Source organism: Stenella coeruleoalba (genome assembly GCF_951394435.1).
Source record: "Stenella coeruleoalba genome assembly, chromosome: 10".
NCBI lineage: Eukaryota > Metazoa > Chordata > Mammalia > Artiodactyla > Delphinidae > Stenella > Stenella coeruleoalba.
In genome coordinates, this window is record NC_137156.1 from 57,214,048 (window position 1) to 57,232,933 (window position 18,886).

An 18,886-nucleotide genomic window follows, 5' to 3' on the forward strand; every position below is an offset into this window, starting at 1 on the left:
CAACCTGCCCCACCACTTCCAGGCCCTGCACCCTGTGTCCTCAGAGCTAATACAAAGGGTCGGCCACGCCCCTGTGGAGACCAGAGCAGTTAAAAGAGTCACTATTCAGATTCAGCAGAGGCAGGACTAGCATACCAAGAACTGGCTCTTTCTTGGGGGAAAAAACCACAGCCACGGAGAGAAGGTAATGCGTTTACTATGTTTACTGCACTCCGCATCCACAGGCCCCTTCCCCCAGGAATCACACGGTGGCCTTGCAGGCTGCGTGAGCCAGGCCAACTTTGCCTGTCTCAGCTAGAGGGGCCCGACAGACGGCAGCCCGATACCTCACCCGCTCCCGTACTGTCTCATCAGTGTTCACATTTGCCAGCTCAGCTGAAGTGCCTTGACTTGCCACTGCCACCAGTGCTGGGACTCCCCAGGTGTCACGTCTGTAGCGCTACTGCCAGAGCACTGGGCTGGGCCTCTTTCAGTTTCCAGGGTATTCGAAGACGGCGGCGGCTCCCATGCCGGTCCCGATGCACATGGACACCACCCCATACGCCCTGTGGAAGCAAAATGTGCTGGTTGGGTGAAGGCACAAAGGGCAGAAGCCCAGCCACCAAGCTCTCCCCGGACCAGGCTGAGCTGGGTGGACCAAGGCCTTCACGGGCACAGGACGCCAGACCTCGGGGAACGTGGTTCCCGGCCTGCCCGCCGAGGGGCGCGCACACGGTGGCCGATGCCTGCCGCAGGCCAGGGGCCTGTCTCCTCGGCTCGGAGTGTGTGGGGGGCGGGGGCGCGTACACCTCCCCCAATCAGGCGCACCAGCTGGGCCCCCCCCGACCCCCACGGGGACCGGCCTTACCGCCTCCCGCGGCGCTTCAGCTCGTTGAGCAGCGTGATGACCTGTCGTGCCCCAGTGCAGCCCAGCGGGTGGCCCAAGGCCACCGCACCCCCCAGAGGGTTCACCTTCTCAGGGGGCAGTTGCAGCTTCTCCACACAGTAGACGACCTGGAGGGAGGCTGAGCATCAGTGTAGCTCCCTCCCCAGTCCCCCGCACCACCCTCCCGCTGCCTCCAACTGGGCGGCCCAGGCAACAATGCAAAACAGGCTCACCTGACTTGCGAAGGCCTCATTGATCTCAAAGATGTCCACGTCCTCCACCGTCAACCCTGCAGGCAAGCGGAAAAGACCTGAGCTGACCCAGCGGCCCCTTAGCAGGCTTCTCAGACTCCCTGGGGCCCTACGCCATCCATGGCCTGGAGGCTGGGCTGCCCGGTGTGTCTGCCTCTGTTCCAGATGGGTGAGCGGGTCCCAGGTGTGGGGTCAGGAAGGGGTCAGGGTGCCCCACCTTCACTCTGCGGCACCCGCAGGCCCACCCCGGGCACCCGCCTCTGGCAACAGCACGAGAGGCAGGGGCTGGATCCAAACCTAGGGTGTGAAGGAGCCATCTTACCTGCTTTTTGCAAAGCTACAGGGATGGCATAGGCAGGTCCAACGCCCATGATGTCAGGCGGGACCCCAACCACTGCGTAGGACCTCAGGACCCCAAGGATGGGAAGGCCCAACTCTTCTGCCTTGGACCTCCTGGCCAGCAGGATGGCAGCTGCCCCGTCACTCACCTGGCTAGAGTTTCCTAGAGGCAAACCACAGGGTTAAGGAGGCCTCGGGGCAGCTCCGAGGAGGTCCAGACCTTCCATATCCACCCTGCCCGGTGGCTCCAGGCTCCCAGAGGAGAACACCCGGCACGGAAGCAGCCCCCTCCTCACCCCACCCCCAGCCCAGTCTCACCAGCTGTGGTAGAGCCCCCCTTCTTGAAGGCAGGCTTCAGTTTGGCCAGGCCCTCCAGGGTGGTGTCGGGGCGGATGCCCTCATCGTGGGCCACGGTGACACTTCTCTCAGTGCCCTTGTCATCACGGACCGTGGTGGTCACAGGCACAATCTCAGCTTGGAAACAGCCCTTGCTCTGGGCTCTGGCTGCCCTGCCAGCACCGTGGACAGCCAGGCTCAGGTTTCCATGGGGTTACCTTCCTTCCTGGGGTCCCTCCCTGAGGCCTCCGCCTCCTGCCCTGCCCTCTGGGACAGACATGCAAGCTCAGACTGCTACATGCGGGGTCACACTCACCTCGGGGGCAGTGCACAGGGTCCCCTACTACCCCACCTGCCCTGGGACTGGGAAGCCCAGGGCTTTACAGGGACTTCTTGGCCATCAGCCTTAGATCTTCAGATCCTGGCTTATCCCAACCTCAAAGGGGAGGGGGAAGTTTGGAAGTGGCGGCTCTCCTTTGAGACCTTCACCCAAGAGGGACTAAGTCAAACTGAGGCTGGAGCCCCAGGAATATTTGTGCTGGGTTCTGCCAGCTTTTCTGTTCCCTCCCGTCGCTCAATTCCATCCATTCCCCATGTTTCCACGTGATTAAAATGACATATACTACCCTGAATATATCTATGCAAAATTTGCATGAGTGACACTTACGATTAACACAGACTTGTTAGTGAAATAAAATCTTTTAAATGTCAAAATAAAATAAAATGCCATATACCAAACTACCGGACGAATCTTTGTATTTAAACAGTGTAAAAGCACAGGGCATTTTAGGGTGGTCCTTGCAATCATGCAAAATGTAAGGGCCCACAGGCATTCCCATGGGGAGGAAGCCACGGCTTTCACCAAATTCTCAAATGGTTACTTGCACCCAAGTGGCTAAGAACCACTGCCTCAGTGTCCCCAGCCCCTGCCTCAGGATGCTACCCCAGACTCAGGGATGCCAGGGTCCCCGGCAGCACTGGCTCCACCCTCCAGGCTATCCAGAGAAGCCTGTGGTTACCATGTCTAATCACCAAACCACAGCCAACTAGAGAAGAGCCCTGGCCCTCCTTACACTCTCAATAAATGGATGGGGAAACCGAGGCCAAGCTACGGAAAGACACTCAGGGTAAACAGACTGTAACGGGACACAGTGCTAACTGCACAGTGGCTCCCCCACCTCCCCCTTCTGGGAGGTAGAGGCTTAGAAACCAGTGGTAGCCTAAGGGCAGCTCCACCTGAGATCACTTAGGACAGCCTCCAAACCTCACTCTCCAGCCCCTTAAGCATCTCACCCCAAATAGCACTCACTTTTGCTGGGAAGCCAGTGCAAAGGTATCCTGCTTCTCCCGCGAAATGCCAAATCGCTCGGCTACGTTCTCTGAGGTTATCCTAGAACACAGACAACAACAGTGAGCGTGGAGCCAGGCAGCCTGGGGACGGGCCCCAGGGCTGCAGGCAGGAGAACCGGAGGGCCTGTCTGTGCCACAGTGACAGTAGTGATGACTCAGGGCGGAGCACAGGCAGGGAGTCAGTGACGCTGGCCAGACTCTAAGACGCCTGTTCACCAGAGACCAGCACACAGGAGGGCGTGGGTAGGGCACTAACTGGCTTGGCCAGCTTCTCCTGTGCCTCAATGAAAAGTGCTTTACCGTGGGAGAGGAGTCCCCCTCTGGGAAGGCCACACCCAGCTTTCTGCTCCCCATAGCTGGAGCCTCCCCTCATCCTGGGAGCCCAGAGCCACAGAGGGGCCTTTGGCCGGGGCTTCTGGCTTTACAGGCTTCCCTCGGAGATGGTCCCTGGATGTGGAGGCAGCCGCACATCCCCTCACACGTCCAGCGGAGCCACGACTCCCTGCCCATGGACCCCGGGGGTGGCTCTGGATGCCTTTGATGCTGCACTGACAGGGCCCAAGGGCCCTCGCCAGCATGGCCGGTGAGCAAAAGCCTCCCGCCTCCTCAACTTTCTAGACCTCCAAGGCTTTAGGGTGCAGCTGCCATCATGCCTTGTGTGACTGAGCCCCTCAGGGTGGGAGTGACAGGCTGGGCCATGCTTGGAAACCCAGAGGCACAGAGCGGACTGGGGGCCTCAGGACACGGAAGTCAGGGCCAGCACTAAGTCCCATGCCCAGAGTCCCTGCAGAGCAGACCAGGGCCGAAGGCGGGAGGCCACAAGATAATCCAAGTTCCTGCACCCCTGCTCCGGGCCAGGCAGGGAGCTGAGCGGGGACAGGCACATGGAGCCACGGTGGGCGCTCACCCCATAGGAATCAGGCAATCTCTGGCCTTCTCCTTCTCCACCAAGCGAGAGGTAACATTTCCAGGGTTCCCTCTGTCTGCCAGGGACATGGACTCCACCCTGAAGAGGAGGTGATCATCAGCGGGACTCCCCACGGAGAGCTCTGCGTCTGGCAAGTGCTGGGAAATGGCCAGGGAGCTCAAGGCAGAGCACTGGCCGGCAGCACAGAGCTGGGGGTGCAGGGCTGCTGAGCCCCAGCCGCACCCTCGCCCCCACCGCTGCACAGTCCACATGCCTGGGCAGGGCCTCACTTCCCAGCACAATTGGTCCTGCAGCCAGTCCCAAGGAAGGCAGCCTAGTGTTGGCCACCGTGGGAGAAACACATCTAAGGAGCCCGGGCCCTGCCCTCAGGGGCCACAAATTCAGCGGAGAGAAGAGACAAATGTTTCAAAAGCTGCACATCAAAGAGCAAGCCGACCTGCATAGACCAGGAGGTGCTAGGAGCCCAGGGAAACACGAGCGATCTCAGTTTAGTGTGGTCAAAAGGGCTTCCAGGAGGCGGCAGGATACAAGGCCTCAAAGGATGACAACACATAACCTTGACTGCACGCTTTTCATGCGCCCAGCGCTACTGTAAAAATCTTTTCTGGGAATTCCCTGGCCGTCCAGCGGTTAAGACCGCGCTTCCACCGCAGTGGGCACAAGTTCGATCCCTGGTCGGGGAACTAAGGTCCCGCACGCCCTGCAGTGTGGCCACCCTGCCCCCGCAAAAAAAAAAAAAAAAAAAAAAAGTCTTTTCAGGTATAAGAGCACTTTGAACAGTGTCAGGGTCAGAGAAGCTGAGTTAACTTGTCCATGGTCACTCAGCCAGGATCCAAATTTAGGTAGTCTGGCTTCAGAGCCCACTGCCACCTAGGATATCCTGGGCTACTCATCACGATCACAGTCTACGGGGAACAGTCAGCCTGTGACATGGGGGAATGTCCTGGCCCCAAATCCTTAATACCCTAGTAACACAGTCTTTTAATTTGCTTGGGGACTCAGATACCCTCTAAGAAACACATGAAGGCTCCGACCTTCTCCTCAGGTCACCCACACCCCCGTCCCTCCTCCAGTAAGATAGAAACCAGAGGGCAGCCTGGGCAGTGGCCTTTGCCCGGCCAAAGTCCCTGCAGTTTGGTCTTTGTGTTTATCTACAACTGCAGACACAGGGCAGTACAGCAAGTGCCAACTGGCACAGCTCTGAGACGGCCCAGCAGGGCTCCAATCGAGAAATGCTATGGAGAGGAACTGAGAGGCAGAGGGCGCACATCAGGATCCTGGGGCTGCTGGCCTCCCCGAGGCTGCCAGCACCCGACGCCCACCCCAGCCTACCCCTCCCTGGGCTCCACACGCTGCAGCTAAAAACGGAGTCACAGCTGACGGGGACAAAACCACCACAGATCTGACCGTGTCCCTCAGAACCCAGGAGGCAGCTGGAAGTTTCCACCTTGGTCAGGGTGGGGGACAGCCAGCCTGTGAAATGAACAAGCTAGTTCTACAGCAGGCAGCTGTCCCTGGCTCTAGGGAAGCGAAACTGCTCTTTCTCTCAGCAGCCATCATGAATCAACAAGGGCCACAGACAGAAACCCAGGGCCGTATTTCCTCACAATGCTTGCCCACATTTCCAGCCCGACAGATTTCCAAGAAAGAAAGCTCTTCAAAGCCCACTTCCTCTGGTGCTGAGAGATGTGAGCGGTTCCCAAGCAGCCAGAGCTGGGGACCACTTCTAAGTGCCTGCAAGGGCCAGGGGAGAATTCTAAAATCATGGCCTCTGGGAACTCAGGAGGTGAACATTAGTTTCACTGGTACAAGTCAGTTAATAAGCTCCAGCAGGAAAAAATTCTTACCCACAAGCCATGCCAATGTCATAAGACCCATTTCTGATGCCACCTGCAACAAAAGCATTTCATAAACATCCTTCCCCAGAGTCCATCTGTCCTGGGAACAGGGGAGCCTCTTCCCCACCTGGTCTCTAAGTGGGACTCAGCCCCAGCCTCAGAGATAGAAGACCCAGGAGTGTCCAGAAAAGGCTGAGGGTGCAGTGAGGGGCTCTCCTCCAGGCTTTCTGAGATTACGGTCCTGTCAGAAATCCTTACTGCTTGCCCAGCAGACAGTGACTCTGACGACCCAAACCCGAGGAGCCAGGAACAAGGCCAGGCCGCGGCACTGGGTGCCCACCCAGTCAGAACTTACCAGCTATGTTGGCCACCGCCTGGAGCCCTGACGAACACTGTCTATTGACAGCTGACAAAGGCACGGTCTCTGGGATGTCACTGAAACAGAAAGTGAGAACAGAGTCAGCCCCCTCTCCCCTGCCAGGCTCTCAGGGAAAGCAGGCCTGTGCTCCTGGCCAACATGACTGCCCCTTCAGGAGACAGAAAGCCCAGGGGAACAAACCCAGCAGCCCTGCCCCTACTCCAGGCCTGACCTACACTGGGCAAACCCCATCTCTGCAGGTGCTTGCTCCCCAGTGCCCCACAATCACATGCCCTTCCACCCTGTGATTCTCCTCATCCAAGGCCAAGCACAGCGCAAACACAAGAGAAGGCTGGCTGGGCCACAGGGGTCCTTCTTTCTCTTCCTTTGAAGATTCAAAAATTAAAACTGTATATCCCTGTTTCCCATGAAGAATAGAGAAGAGGGCCTGTGGCCAAGACAGAGAACCAGTGCAAAATAAATGTCTGAAGTACGACAGATGGCCAACAGGCACGTGAAAAGATGTTCAACGTCGCTAATTCTTAGAGAAATGCAAGTCAAAACTACAATGAGGTATCATCTCACACCAGTCAGAATGGCCATCAAAAAGTCTACAAATAATAAATGCTGGAGAGGGTGTGGAGAAAAGGGAACCTTCCTATACTGTTGGGGGAATGTAAATTGATACAGCCACTACGGAGAACAATATGCAGGTTCCTTAAAAAACTAAAAATAGTGTTGCCTTATGATCCAGCAGTCCCACTCCTGGGCATAAATCCAGAGAAAACCATAACCCCAACGATCGCTGCAGCACTATTTACAATAGCCAAGACATGGAAGCAACCTAAATGTCCATCAAAAGAGGAATGTGTGAAGAAGATGTGGTACATATATACAACGGAATATTAGCCATAAAAAGAACGAAATAATGCCATTTGCAGAAACATGGATGGACCTACAGATTGTCATACTGAGCGAAGTAAGTCAGACAGGGAAACACAAATATCATATGATATCACTTATATGTGGAATCTAAAATATGACACAAATGAACTTATCTACGAAACAGAAATGGACTCACAGACAGAGAATAGACTTGTTTTTGCCAAGGGGGTTGGGTAGGGGAGAGATGAAGTGGGAGTTTGGGATTAGCAGATGCAAACTATTATATATAGAATGGATAAACAATAAGGTCCTACTGTATAGCTCAGGGAACTATACTCATTATCCTGTGATAATCCATAATGGAAAAAATATATTAAAAAACAATGTATATATATGTATAACCCAATCACTTTGCTGTACAGCAGAAATTAACACATTATAAATCAACTATACCTCAGTTAAAAAAAAAAAAAGAAATGTCTCAAGTATGAGGCTAGAAACCATCCCCACTCCTCAGCCTTACTAGTAACCATGTGGCCTTTATGTTCCCATTGTCTCTGGAAAGGCTGTTCCCAGCTGGACAAAAATCCCTGATGGGTACTAGGTATTCTAACATCCCTTCTTCTGACGGGTTCCCCCAGATTCTCACACTGGTTCCAGCCCTGGAAGCTGGTGAGGCTGCGTCTGCCAGTGTAACCTGTGCTGGCCAAGGGTACAAAGCCCTGGGGAAATCCCCAGACCCATGGACTCAGAACCTCAGGGGTGAAAGCACTTTTGATTCTGTTGATTCTGGCGTGCAGCCAGCGTCAGGAACCTCTGGGCTAGTGCCCAGGCCAGGCTCTGCTGAGACCCCCTTGGGTGGATAGTCTCCTAGGTCCCTGTAGCCTGTTTAACCCTTCCCAGGTCCCCTAACTCCCTACTACCTAGTTACCACCCCTTCACCCAATCCACCAAGTGTTCATTAAACACCTACTTGGTATGAGGCACCACTGGAGGGATGCTGACATGCTTATAATACAGAGCCCTAGAGGATGCCCAACCACACACAGAAAGTGAATTAACTAGCAGAGACTACAATAACAGAGCAAGGTGGCAAATCACATCACAAGGAAACACGTGGCTAGCGACTGGAAAAGAATGGGCCCTCGTTTTAAGCTTGGGAACTCAGAGAAGTCTGGTCAAAATGGTGAAACTGTGTTTGAACAGAGTTTAACTGGGGCAGAGAGGGGAGGTAGGGACAGTACTGCAAGGGGACAGAAAGACCAGCTTAGGGAAGGCAGTGGGCAGACAGGCTGGTTGAAAGAGGAAGCAGCAGGCAGTCAAATCTGGAGCCAAATCGCTGGAATCTTTGAAATCCAGGCTAAGCAGTCTGAACTTCTCCTAGTCTCCACAGGTTTTGTCAGTTTTCCTGTTCCTTCACTAGTTCACGTTCCTGTTGTTTCTTCTCCACGAAGCTGGGAGTACACAGCTCAGTGGCTCTTAAATCGACATGTGAAAATAATTTAAACCTCCAACCTGTCTTAGGACAACAAGTGGTAAAGGGCAATTCACCAGGGCCCCTTCTGGGCTACCCTTCACCCCAAGATTCTGCGCTGTCCCCAAGCCTCTGCTGATGGGCTAGCATTTAAAAAGTTCAAAATCAGGGCTTCCCTGGTGGCGCAGTGGTTGAGAGTCCGCCTGCCGATGCAGGGGACACGGGTTCGTGCCCCGGTCCGGGAGGATCCCACATGCCGCGGAGCAGCTAGGCCCGTGAGCCATGGCCGCTGAGCCTGTGCGTCCGGAGCCTGTGCTCCGCAACGGGAGAGGCCACAACAGTGAGAGGCCCGTGTGCCGCAAAAACAAAAACAAAAAAAAAAAAGCTCAAAATCACTCTTCAGTGTGCCAACCTGCTTATTTACTTGACAAGAGGACAGAGTTCACAAGCAACAAGCTGATTTTGGCTTAGGAAAATCAGGCCACAAGGAACTTTTTGCTCCAGTCCCAAAGGCCGTCTGTCCTGGCTCAGCGCTGGGAAACACACCCTCCCTTCAAAGTAGGGGAAAGGCAGCATGCAGAAAAGCAGGGTGCTGAGGACCCTGGCTGTGTCCAGGTCTGGTGTCCAATCCTGATCTTCTCCCCACAACAGGCTGAGTTCTCTGGGACCTGAGCCCAAGCAAGAGCGTGAATAGCCAACCCAGGGCAAGAACTGGAAAAGTTTACCTCAGAAACTGGGCAATTCGGGCCATTAATGCTCCGGCCCCAGGCTGAAGCACATTTCCTGTGGACAACAAACCTTTATTCAGTGCCAGGCACTAAGGTACAGCTGTGATTAGCAAGAGGGGGGCATTCCAGATCTTCCTTCAGAAACAGTGGAATTTCAAGGTCTGGAGCAGGGGCAGCCAGCTATACAGCAGCTTGTCCTGGCCATACACTAGATCCAGTCCCTGAGAGGCCCAAGCTCCCTTGCCCATGCAACCTGCTTTTCCAAATCAGCACACACTAGGGAGGTCGCCTGCCTTTAAAAGGTTAACATGGAAAGAAGAATGCAGTGCAAAGCTTTAAGTCTGAAGAAGTAGTTCTGTCAGTTAGGAAAGTGTTTTTGAAATGCACACCTTCCCCTAAGTGTCCTCCACCAAGCCCTGCTCGCACTCCAGGGGTGGAACGGTGATCCCCCATCTAGGGCTGACACTTAGGTGATGTGACTCTTACCATATAATGTTATGTTTCCAGGCTAGAGGAGCAGAGTTGGGGAAAAAGGGTTGGACTGACGGTCAAGAGGTCCTGGATTCAGGTCCAAGCTCTGCTGCAAATTCCCCAGGCCTCAGTTTCTCCATCTGCCTCAGTTTCTCCATCTGTAAGTGCGGGGCTGGACTAGATGGGTTTTGATGCTCCAAACTCCCTCTGTTCTACCCTGGCATAGATAGTACGTCAGGATGGGTACAGAACCCTAGCCTCCAGTCTCTTAGGGTGTTCTCAAACTCCTGTGCCAAGACCCTGGCGTTGAAATGTCTGTCACTTGAGATCCCAGCTTTCTATCACACTTAATATGCAGAATGTGCTTGGAGCGGGCACAGAAAATGCCTGGAGGCGGGGGGGGGGGGGGGGGGGTGGAGTCTATAGCCCGAAAAGGACGATTACAGTCAGCTGCGTGAAGTCCATCGACATTCCCCTCAGGGAAAACACCTGGAAAGTGCCTGGTGTTTGAGGAGGGCTTCGGCGTAATGGGAAGGCGAGAACCGAGCGCAGGGCCAGGGTAGTGCACTCACCCACGCAGATATCTCCCAGCTGGGCCGGGCTCAGCTTGACGTCCTGGAGAACCGCGGTCATGACGGCGGAGAGAAGTTCGTCGGGGGTGGTGTCCTGCAGCGGGAAGCGCGCGGCTGGCGGCGATGCTCGGGGTTCCCAAAATCCCAGCTCCCCCAGCCCCACCCCAGAGACACAGAGCGGTCCAACTCGGGCGCGGAGCCACCACCGACGCCGAGGGTTACCGAACAGAGGAGCCAGACGCCAGCCCGCCCCGGGCCGCCATCTCACACCCGGCGCCCGAGCCCAGGGGTCTCACCTTGAAGCCGCCGCGGCCCGACCGGCCAATGGCCGTGCGCCGCCCGTGCACCACCACTACATCCTCCGCCGACTTCCGCGGAGCGCCGCTCCAACACGGCGCGGCCCGCGGCGCCGGCTCCGGGCCCGAAGCGGGCTGGCGGTTCAGGTGACCCAGCACCACCTGCAGCCTCCGCATCGCGTAGCTCGGCAGGGTAAAGCCCGAACCAGCCAGCAGCAGAGAGTAGCAACCAACAGACCAACGCCCGCGCAGGCGCTGAACCTTACCTCTGACCACCCGCTTCCTCTATCCTAAGCCCCGCCCGCAACCCTGCGGGTCTGACTGGCCCTTCCCTCTAAGGTCCCGCCCACCTCCCCGCCTCAGACAACCAGAAGGCGAGTCTGCCTGAGGTCCCGCCCCTGCCGCAAACGGAACCTCCTAAAGTTGAACCCAAGGTCTTTCCACTCAAAGCCCCGCCTACAGTAGCCTCAGGCGGCTGCCAACCAGGAGGTGGGCTTTTCTGAAGCCCCGCCTAGAAATACAGACAGGAAACCTTTCTACTTGCAGCCCCGCCTACTGCCAAACCCGAGGCGGGTCTCCAAGAGCCCCATTGGTATCTTGAAGCAAATTTCACCATTGCCAGGGGTCCCTTTCCCTACAACTCTGCCCTCTGCCCGCCACCAAACAGAAGGCAGGTTCGTCAGGAGTGCCGCCTACAGCTTCTTGTCGGGAAAGAGGGGCCAGCGACTATAATTCCTCTTCCCCTTGCCTATCCTTCTCTGCTGTCTCCCCCAAGCTGGGGGACCTAAATAATTCCGAGATGCCCCAGAGCCTACCCCGACGCCCTTGGGCTCCCCTAGGAAGTCTTTCGAGAAGACTGAGGGAATTTGGGTTTTGAGGTGGCAGGAGAACGGATTGTACAAATGTGCCGGAGATGTGACAAGCCCCCTATCTGGAGAAAGAGTATCATACTTTTTTTTAAAAAAACCAATTTTACAGTCATTTGGGATGATTTGATTAGTGCCCACCTCCCCCACTAGGCTGGGGTTTCCGCCAAGTCAGAGAAGGACTCTGTATCCAGGATGCCTGCAACATACTTGACACTTAATAGGTGATCAATAAATACCTACTGAATGAATGAATGCACCAAAGCTCCCCAGGTCAGGACGATGTCCCCTGCCCCCTAAAAAGCAAGGCCGGGTGCCCGCTTGACTCCCAATGGCAATGTTTTCCCTAGACCCCAGAGGGTAGTACTGGGTTTCTCTCAGACAGGAAGGCCAGGGTGTCCTGTTACCCTCAAACACGGAGGGTGGGGTCGTGCCCCTCACTTTTCAAGGGCAGGGCCGTGGCATGCCTCTGGCTCCAGAAGGCAATATGCCCTTTTCCACCTCCAACTCTGGGTGTACAGCCAGGGATTCCCCATACTCCTAAGGGCAGGATTGTGTGCTCTACCAGAATTAGGGTGGGGGTGTGTGTGGAGGGAGGCAGATCCGATGCCTGCCCCCTTGCCCCTTCCCCGCCATCCTCGAGGGCAGGACCGTATGAACCCCTCAGATCCCTAATGGAAAGGATGTAAGTCCACCAGATGCCAAAGAGCAAGTCACCTCTTTCCTATAACCCAGGAAGGAAGGTCATCGTCCCACTGCCGCACCAGACCCTCCTGGACAGATAGGTGGAGCTCCGTAGACCTTCAAAGGTAGGTTCCCGGTCCCCACACCCCCAGTCCCCTGAGATCCCGAGGGCAGGGGTGGGGCGCCCCCCACTTCCGCACATATACTGGGGCTCCAGATTGTAGGGCGGGGCGTCGCTTCGAAAGAGAAACCGGCGGGGCGGGGCGGGGCCGGGTGGGCGGGGTGGCGGTAGGGTAAGGAGGAAGCACAGACCCACAACGCGCCTTTGCGTGACGGCCCGCCATGGCGGAAGGAGGTCCGGACGCGGGCTCCGCGCCCCCCACCCCTTCCATGTCCTCCCTGCCCCTGGCAGCGCTCAACGTGCGAGTGCGGCGCCGCCTGTCGCTCTTCCTAAACTTGCGGGCGCATGTGGCGGCCGACTGGACCGCGCTGGCGGAGGAGATCGGCTACGAGTACTTGGAGATCCGGCGGCTGGAGACGCATGCCGACCCCACGGGCAGCCTTCTGGACGAGTGGCAGGGACGACCCGGCGCTTCGGTGGGCCGCCTGCTCGAGCTCCTCGGCAAGCTGGGCCGCGACGACTTGCTGATGGAACTGGGACCCAGCATCGGTGAGGACGCCCCCTTCCGGGCCTCATATCCGAGGTGGGGGTGCGGATGAAGGGGCTGACCATAACTGGCCTCAGCATCCGTCCCACCTTTCCTGTCTTGGAGGCGGGGAGAGCGGGGGGGAGGGAGTAGTTTTGGGGTGGCAAGGGGGACACTGGAGGCAACCTGCAGAGGGGGAACCGTGCAAGACCAGTTCCCTCTTTCCATACGTGGGATGATAGGGACTAGAGAAAGAAGGCGAAGGCCGGAAAAGGCACAAGGAAACAGCTTAGACAAAGGCTTTCACATAGGACCAGGAGTCAGAATAGGGGTCCTCTGTGGGGGGCTTGGAATTGCTTCAAGTATGTAGAGCAACCGGCAGGTAAGGGACTGAAAGCTGACAGTCTTTGGAAACTTCAGGTCCCTGGAAAATGCACCCCTTCCTGCCACTTGCTGACCCATACCTGCACAGGCATGGGGACAGTGGCCCACTTGGTTGGGGCTGCTGCCCTCGCTGCACATAATCACCAGGTCTCCTGAGCTCTTCCTACATGCCCTGCTCACATCAGCCGTGGATCCTAAAAGAAGCATACCTTGGATTCTATTCTCGGGAGCCCGGAGCGGGGGGTGGGGGGTGGGGGAGTGGAGGGCAATGGGATAGAGACATAAGCCTGACCTTGATGGCTTCCCTCATGGCCAGAACACCACTGACGTCCCTTTAGGATGACCAGAGCCAGGTGGAAGCTCATCTTTTCAGAGCTGTTGAACTGTGGATGGCACCACTGGGCTAGAGAAGCCCTGGAGGACAACACAGCCAGGGAGGTGGGACAGGGGCTGGATCCTGACCGTGGGTAGAGGCGTGGGGTACCTGCGGGGAGCTGGCCACACCTTGTCTCTTCCCCACAGAGGAGGATTGCCAAAAGTATATTCTGAAGCAGCAGCAGGAGGCATCTGAGAAGCCTTTACAGGTGGACTCTGTAGACAGCAGCATTCCTCGGACGAGAGATCCGGCGGGCATCACCATTTGCGATGACCCCCTGGGTAAGGGCCCAGTACTGCCCCCCTGGGCCATAGGACATTGTGGTGTTAAAAGTATGGATGTTGAAAGCAGATGGACTGTGGCACCTTGGGCAAGTCACTTAATCTCTCTGAGCTTCAGTTTCCTAAGAAATGGGAATAATAAAGTCCTACCTCTGGTTTTGGTATGAGATTTTCATGAAATGATGTGTCTATCTCATCGTCAACCTAGGGTTTGGCCTGGGGTGGTAAGAAGGTGCTCATCTTTCCGCTCCTGGGAAAGGCACTTTCTCTGAGTAGTGTCATCTCAGGATTGTGTAGGGTCCAGGATCACGGGTGCTTAGGCTGGGGGCACCTGGCTGGGCTCCTCCCCAGCCTTCCTGTAGGGCTCTGACCATCACCCTTGTGCTTTGCACCCAGGGCAAATGCCTGAGTGTTTTGACGCCTTCATCTGCTACTGCCCCAGCGATATCCAGTTTGTACAGGAGATGATCCGGGAGCTGGAACAGACAAACCATCGGCTGAAGTTGTGTGTGTCTGACCGCGACGTCCTGCCTGGCACCTGCATCTGGTCCATTGCCAGTGAACTCATTGAAAAGAGGTTGGCTAGGTGGCCAGGGGGCAAGTGGGTGGTTGTACAAAGCCCTGCCAGGGATCCCAATGCTGGGATCCTCCCAGTTGGACCCTGTCTAGCCTGGGCACAGTGGGCTCCTCCCAAGGCTGTCCCCTGGGGGTATGCTGAACTAGGTCACCACGGTGCCTATAGCCTGCCCACTCTCCCTTAGGTGCCGTCGGATGGTGGTGGTTGTCTCTGATGATTACTTGCAAAGCAAGGAATGTGACTTCCAGACTAAGTTTGCACTCAGCCTCTCTCCAGGTAAGCTCAGCCCTGCCTTTGCCACAGAGAAGTGGGCGGGGCCTCAAGATGCCAGCCTTCCCTCACCATCGGCCACGGGTAGAGCATCAAGGAACTTGGGCAGGTCTCTGCACATAAGTGTGCATGCACATGAGTGCCCTTTGTGTGGCTGAATATGTACCAGGGGTGCTTAGTTGGGAGAGGGATGTTGTTAACCCCTGGACTGAGGATTGGTCCCACCCCACTGTGAGAGCCTGGTGCCAGCTCTGTACCCTTTGGCTTGCAGGTGCCCATCAGAAGCGACTGATCCCCATCAAGTACAAGTCAATGAAGAAAGAGTTCCCCAGCATCCTGCGGTTCATCACTATCTGCGACTACACCAACCCCTGCACCAAGTCCTGGTTCTGGACTCGCCTCGCCAAGGCCCTGTCCCTGCCCTGAACTGCCCTGAGTCCCTGGGTGTGTGCATCTATCTGCCTGTACATGTACTTCTACCCCTGCCTCCGCCTGCACTTGTATGGGGAATCTGTGCTCCACTGGCCTCTTGATTCCTGGACATGCCAACTCCACAGACACAGCTGCAGCCATTGTACATATCTGGACATCACATCTCATGTCCTGCATAGAACATGTGGCTGCAAGTGGCATGCCCACTTGCTGTTATCAGCCAGGACAGTAAAAACCAGAGCCAGCTGGGACTAAGAGGAAGACCAGAAGAGCCAGCTCTGACCCATCCACACATCTTAGGCCTCAGTTTCTCCACCTGAGAACTAAGTAGGGTGAGGAGAACAGGCAGTAGCTGTGTTCGAATGATTGTGGGAAACGGTGAAGCACTGTTCTGAGTCTCCTGGGGACAGGAGACAAATCTTGGCTGAGAGAGAGCTAGCTGCCTGGGCAACGTGCTGGCCACTGCTGGGACCATGGCACTGCTGGGGCAGCTGCTTCCACAATGGTGCCTACGGATGCTTTGGGGCCCTGTTGCCCCACCTCACATCCCACTTCCTCCTGCCCCGGGGACAAATGAGGAAGCAGCCTGGCCTAGCATAGGGAGGTCCTACATTGAGCCTGATTCCCCAAGAGTCCACCTCTCATCTGCCTCTTTGACTCCTCCCAGCCTCTGCACTGTGATAAGTCCCCAAGAGACTGGCCTGAGTGTCTGGGGCTGCTTTTCACTTCCACCTATTGAGTGCCTGTGGTCCTGCTCTCAGCTCTGCCCTGCATGAGATGGGATCCCGTCTTCTGGCATCTCCATCAAGTTTGGGTTCTGGAGCTAGGTCACCATGGTGGTGTGAGCAGGAAGCCTTCCTCCCTGGGCCACCCACAGAGAACTTTCCCACCAATCTTTTGTACTTAATTGCCTTACAAAGTTGTTTGCTGGGACTAGTTTACAAACAGTGACCACACAAGAGCCTCTTGCCCCAAAGCTTGTAGGCACATGGACACATAGAAGCTCACACACAGAGACACATACATACATGCACGGGCACCCTCATGCACACACATACAGGCATCTTCATGCACACATTTCCCTGGATACAGCTGCCAGGAACAGCTGGGTGGGACAGTCCCACCACAGAGGGGGCCTAACCCTGGACTAAGATGGGACAATCTTGTATTCTTTTTGTTTCCCTCTTCATTGGAACCAGACTCTGGAAAGGACCCATTATGCCAGCATTTACGCCTTCAGTGAAGCACAGAGCGAGGGAAGAGCTGCTTGAACTCACAGAGCAAGTTAGTTGTGACAGCTGTTTTTCCCTCCTTGGGGGATTTGTACGTTGGTTTCCCTTAAGCTCTCCTTCAAGGAGAAAATGTCATGGTCTCAGGTCTCTGTGTCAGGATAGGACCCAGGACCCTAAATCTAATAGCAAATGTATGCCTTCTCTGCTCCACTTCCAGCAGGGGCTGGGGCAAACCAAGTACCTTCCCTCAGGGTCTCAAGAGGGACTGGAGGCCCCTCTCTGCATAATCTTGATGAAGCACTTAGCTACTAGGTACCTATCCCCACTTTGATACTGGGAAGTATTTTAAAACTCTTTCAAGAAAGTATCTTTCAGGGACTTCCCTGGCAGTCAGTGGTTGAGACTTCGCCTTCCAGTGCGGGGGTGTGGGTTCGATCCCTGGTCGGGGAGCTAAGATCCCACGTGCCTCAGGGCCAAAAAACCAAAACATGAAACAGAAGCAATATTGTAACAAACTCAATAAAGACAAAAAACAATTAACTTAAAAAAAAAAGTATCTTTCACACCTGTTTGTATTCATTGTGAGAATTTCAAAGAGAGCTGAGAAATGCCTCGGTCTGTAATTTCCCCTTCTGTATCCTAGGTTTATAATAAAGCGTTCTCTACTTTGGGAGTAGCAGGTTTCATTTGTGTCTGGAAGGAGTTTGGAAGCAGTAACTTGGGATAACGCTCTCCTGGGTACATGAAACTGGGCCCTTGGGTAGGTTCCAGTGGGTTTGCCAGGAACTTCCTTAAGGCTGGTCCTCCTCCTCACAGGGTCCAAGCCTCACCAGGGCTGCAGGCAGAACTGTAAACAGCAGCTCAGCTACCGACGCTGGGGACTCTGCTTGCCTCTGCCAAGCTTGGTCTTCTGGGGATTGTCCCACACCCCTGGGTCCTGGGCCGGCCAGCGGGAGGGGCTGCTCTTCTAGGCTCCCAGGAGAGTCTGGAGAGTCCCCACTCCAGATCACACATCTCCGGAGAACGCTGTTGTTACCAGTAATGGCCATCCTTGGGCATATCTGTGTTAATCCTGAAAGGATTGATCTATTTTTAAATAGAACGCACGACTTTTTCACTGTTCACTTGAGAAAAATTAGAAAATATGAAGAAAAAAATGCCCATAATCCTAATCCCAGAGAGAACTCTGGTGACCTTTTAGAGTGCCCAGATATTTTCAGCGACCACAGCTTTTCTCTCACTGGTCTCTCTGTTACCACGTCCTGGCTCCTGAGCCTCCTGGATGCTGGAGGCTTCCCAGCCTTGCCTCTGTACATTCAGGACTCCTAGAAAGTCCCCCTGAGGCCAGGCCGTCCTCTCCAGTGTCCCCTTGGGAACAAAGCCTCAGTGTGGTCCAAGCAGGGCCCCTGGGATCTGCCTTGTGCCCCATGGCTGGGGGGACAGTCTTTGGGTCTGCTCCTGGTCATGGAGAGGGCTCTCTGGGCAATACCAGTCACGTCATGGGGAAAGCTCCTGTTCTCTCAGGTCAAGATGGTGACCTGAAAGCGCTCAGCTCAACCCCATCTAATCCTCACACCCCTCTCACCTTCCTCCAGTGCCCACCTCCCCATAGGTAAGTTCCCAGATACTGAGAAAGCTTCCTCTTCTCATTTTTGTTTTAGTCCCCTAGGAACTTTTGATAGAGAAATTCTCTTTCCTAAAGGGAAAATTCACTGATGAAATTATCCAAGGCAAAAGCAGGAAATTTTGGAGGGCAGCAGCAAAGGTAAAACACAAAATTACAAATCTACGTGACAATGGACTTGGATTCTGCCACAAGTCAAGGGCAAGGGAAAGAAACAGGGACAGGGATTTCCTCCAGATTAGACAATAAAATATACAAATATAGTGTGACTTTGCTGTATCCTGGTTCAAACACATCAATTATAAAAAGATATTTTGGGGTCATATATCCAGTAGAGGTCAATATACAAAATATGTGAGAGCAACAAAAAAATAAACAACCCAATTAAAAAACGGGCAAGGGGGACTTCCCTGGTGGTCCAGTGGCTAAGACTCCATGCTCCCAATGCAGGGGGCCCGGGTTCAATCCCTGGTCAGGGAACTAGATCCCACATGCCGCAACTAAGAGTTCGCAGGCTGCAACTAAAAAAAACCAGATTTCACATGCCACAACTAAAAAAAAAAAAAAAAGATCCCGTGTGCTGCAATTAAGACCCAATGCAGCCAAATAAATAAATACTAAAAAAAAAAAAAAGAGCAAGGGACTTTAATAGACATCTCTCCAAAGAAGATATACAGATGACTAAAAAGTACATGAAAAGATGCTCAATATCACTAATCATTAGGGAAATGCAAATCAAAACCACAATGAGATACCATCTCATACCCATTAGGACGGCTACTACCAAAAACCCCAGAAAACTGGGACTTCCTTGGCGGTCCA

The 18,886-nt window shown here is 54.8% G+C and overlaps 2 protein-coding genes across 6 annotated transcripts; one reads left to right on the forward strand and one right to left on the reverse strand.

The window, feature by feature from the left end:
- Positions 1-8: 8 nt before the first annotated feature.
- Positions 9-11,074, reverse strand: ACAA1 (acetyl-CoA acyltransferase 1). Of its 3 annotated transcripts, none has more exons than XM_079933784.1 (12): positions 10,692-11,074; positions 10,396-10,489; positions 9,350-9,407; positions 6,263-6,342; positions 5,917-5,959; positions 4,049-4,147; positions 3,101-3,181; positions 1,774-1,964; positions 1,439-1,618; positions 1,099-1,241; positions 848-993; positions 9-545 (listed from the first exon to the last, which is right to left on the reverse strand). In XM_079933784.1, the coding sequence occupies exons 1-12, from the start codon at positions 10,866-10,868 to the stop codon at positions 470-472; spliced, it is 1,368 nt and encodes a 455-aa protein (XP_079789910.1). In that variant the 5' UTR covers positions 10,869-11,074; the 3' UTR covers positions 9-469. The 3 variants fall into 3 exon arrangements, with proteins under 3 accessions (XP_079789910.1, XP_079789908.1, XP_079789909.1); XM_079933782.1 differs by having other exon boundaries at positions 1,099-1,154; positions 10,692-11,070; XM_079933783.1 differs by lacking the exons at positions 5,917-5,959; positions 10,396-10,489; positions 10,692-11,074 and having other exon boundaries at positions 1,099-1,154; positions 9,350-9,398.
- Positions 11,075-12,577: 1,503 nt separating this feature from the next.
- On the forward strand, positions 12,578-17,102 carry MYD88 (MYD88 innate immune signal transduction adaptor). 3 transcript variants are annotated; one of them, XM_079932877.1, is made up of 5 exons: positions 12,578-12,911; positions 13,795-13,929; positions 14,326-14,506; positions 14,691-14,782; positions 15,048-17,102. In XM_079932877.1, the coding sequence occupies exons 1-5, from the start codon at positions 12,584-12,586 to the stop codon at positions 15,200-15,202; spliced, it is 891 nt and encodes a 296-aa protein (XP_079789003.1). In that variant the 5' UTR covers positions 12,578-12,583; the 3' UTR covers positions 15,203-17,102. The 3 variants fall into 3 exon arrangements, with proteins under 3 accessions (XP_079789003.1, XP_079789005.1, XP_079789004.1); XM_079932879.1 differs by having other exon boundaries at positions 14,326-14,515; positions 14,740-14,782; positions 15,048-15,207; XM_079932878.1 differs by having other exon boundaries at positions 14,326-14,487; positions 15,048-15,207.
- Positions 17,103-18,886: the final 1,784 nt, after the last annotated feature.

Bases quoted from the DNA above. Each gene is read 5' to 3' on its own strand.
- MYD88 (XM_079932877.1), top strand. From the start codon at position 12,584: ATGGCGGAAGGAGGTCCGGACGCGGGCTCCGCGCCCCCCACCCCTTCC. The intron at 14,507-14,690 runs GTTGGCTAGGTG...ACTCTCCCTTAG, and splicing joins AGTGAACTCATTGAAAAGAG to GTGCCGTCGGATGGTGGTGG. The intron at 14,783-15,047 runs GTAAGCTCAGCC...TTTGGCTTGCAG, and splicing joins TGCACTCAGCCTCTCTCCAG to GTGCCCATCAGAAGCGACTG.
- ACAA1 (XM_079933784.1), bottom strand. From the start codon at position 10,868: ATGCGGAGGCTGCAGGTGGTGCTGGGTCACCTGAACCGCCAGCCCGCT. The intron at 10,490-10,691 runs GTGAGACCCCTG...TTCCCGCTGCAG, and splicing joins CGGGCCGCGGCGGCTTCAAG to GACACCACCCCCGACGAACT. The intron at 1,619-1,773 runs GTGAGACTGGGC...GTTTGCCTCTAG, and splicing joins GGGGGGCTCTACCACAGCTG to GAAACTCTAGCCAGGTGAGT.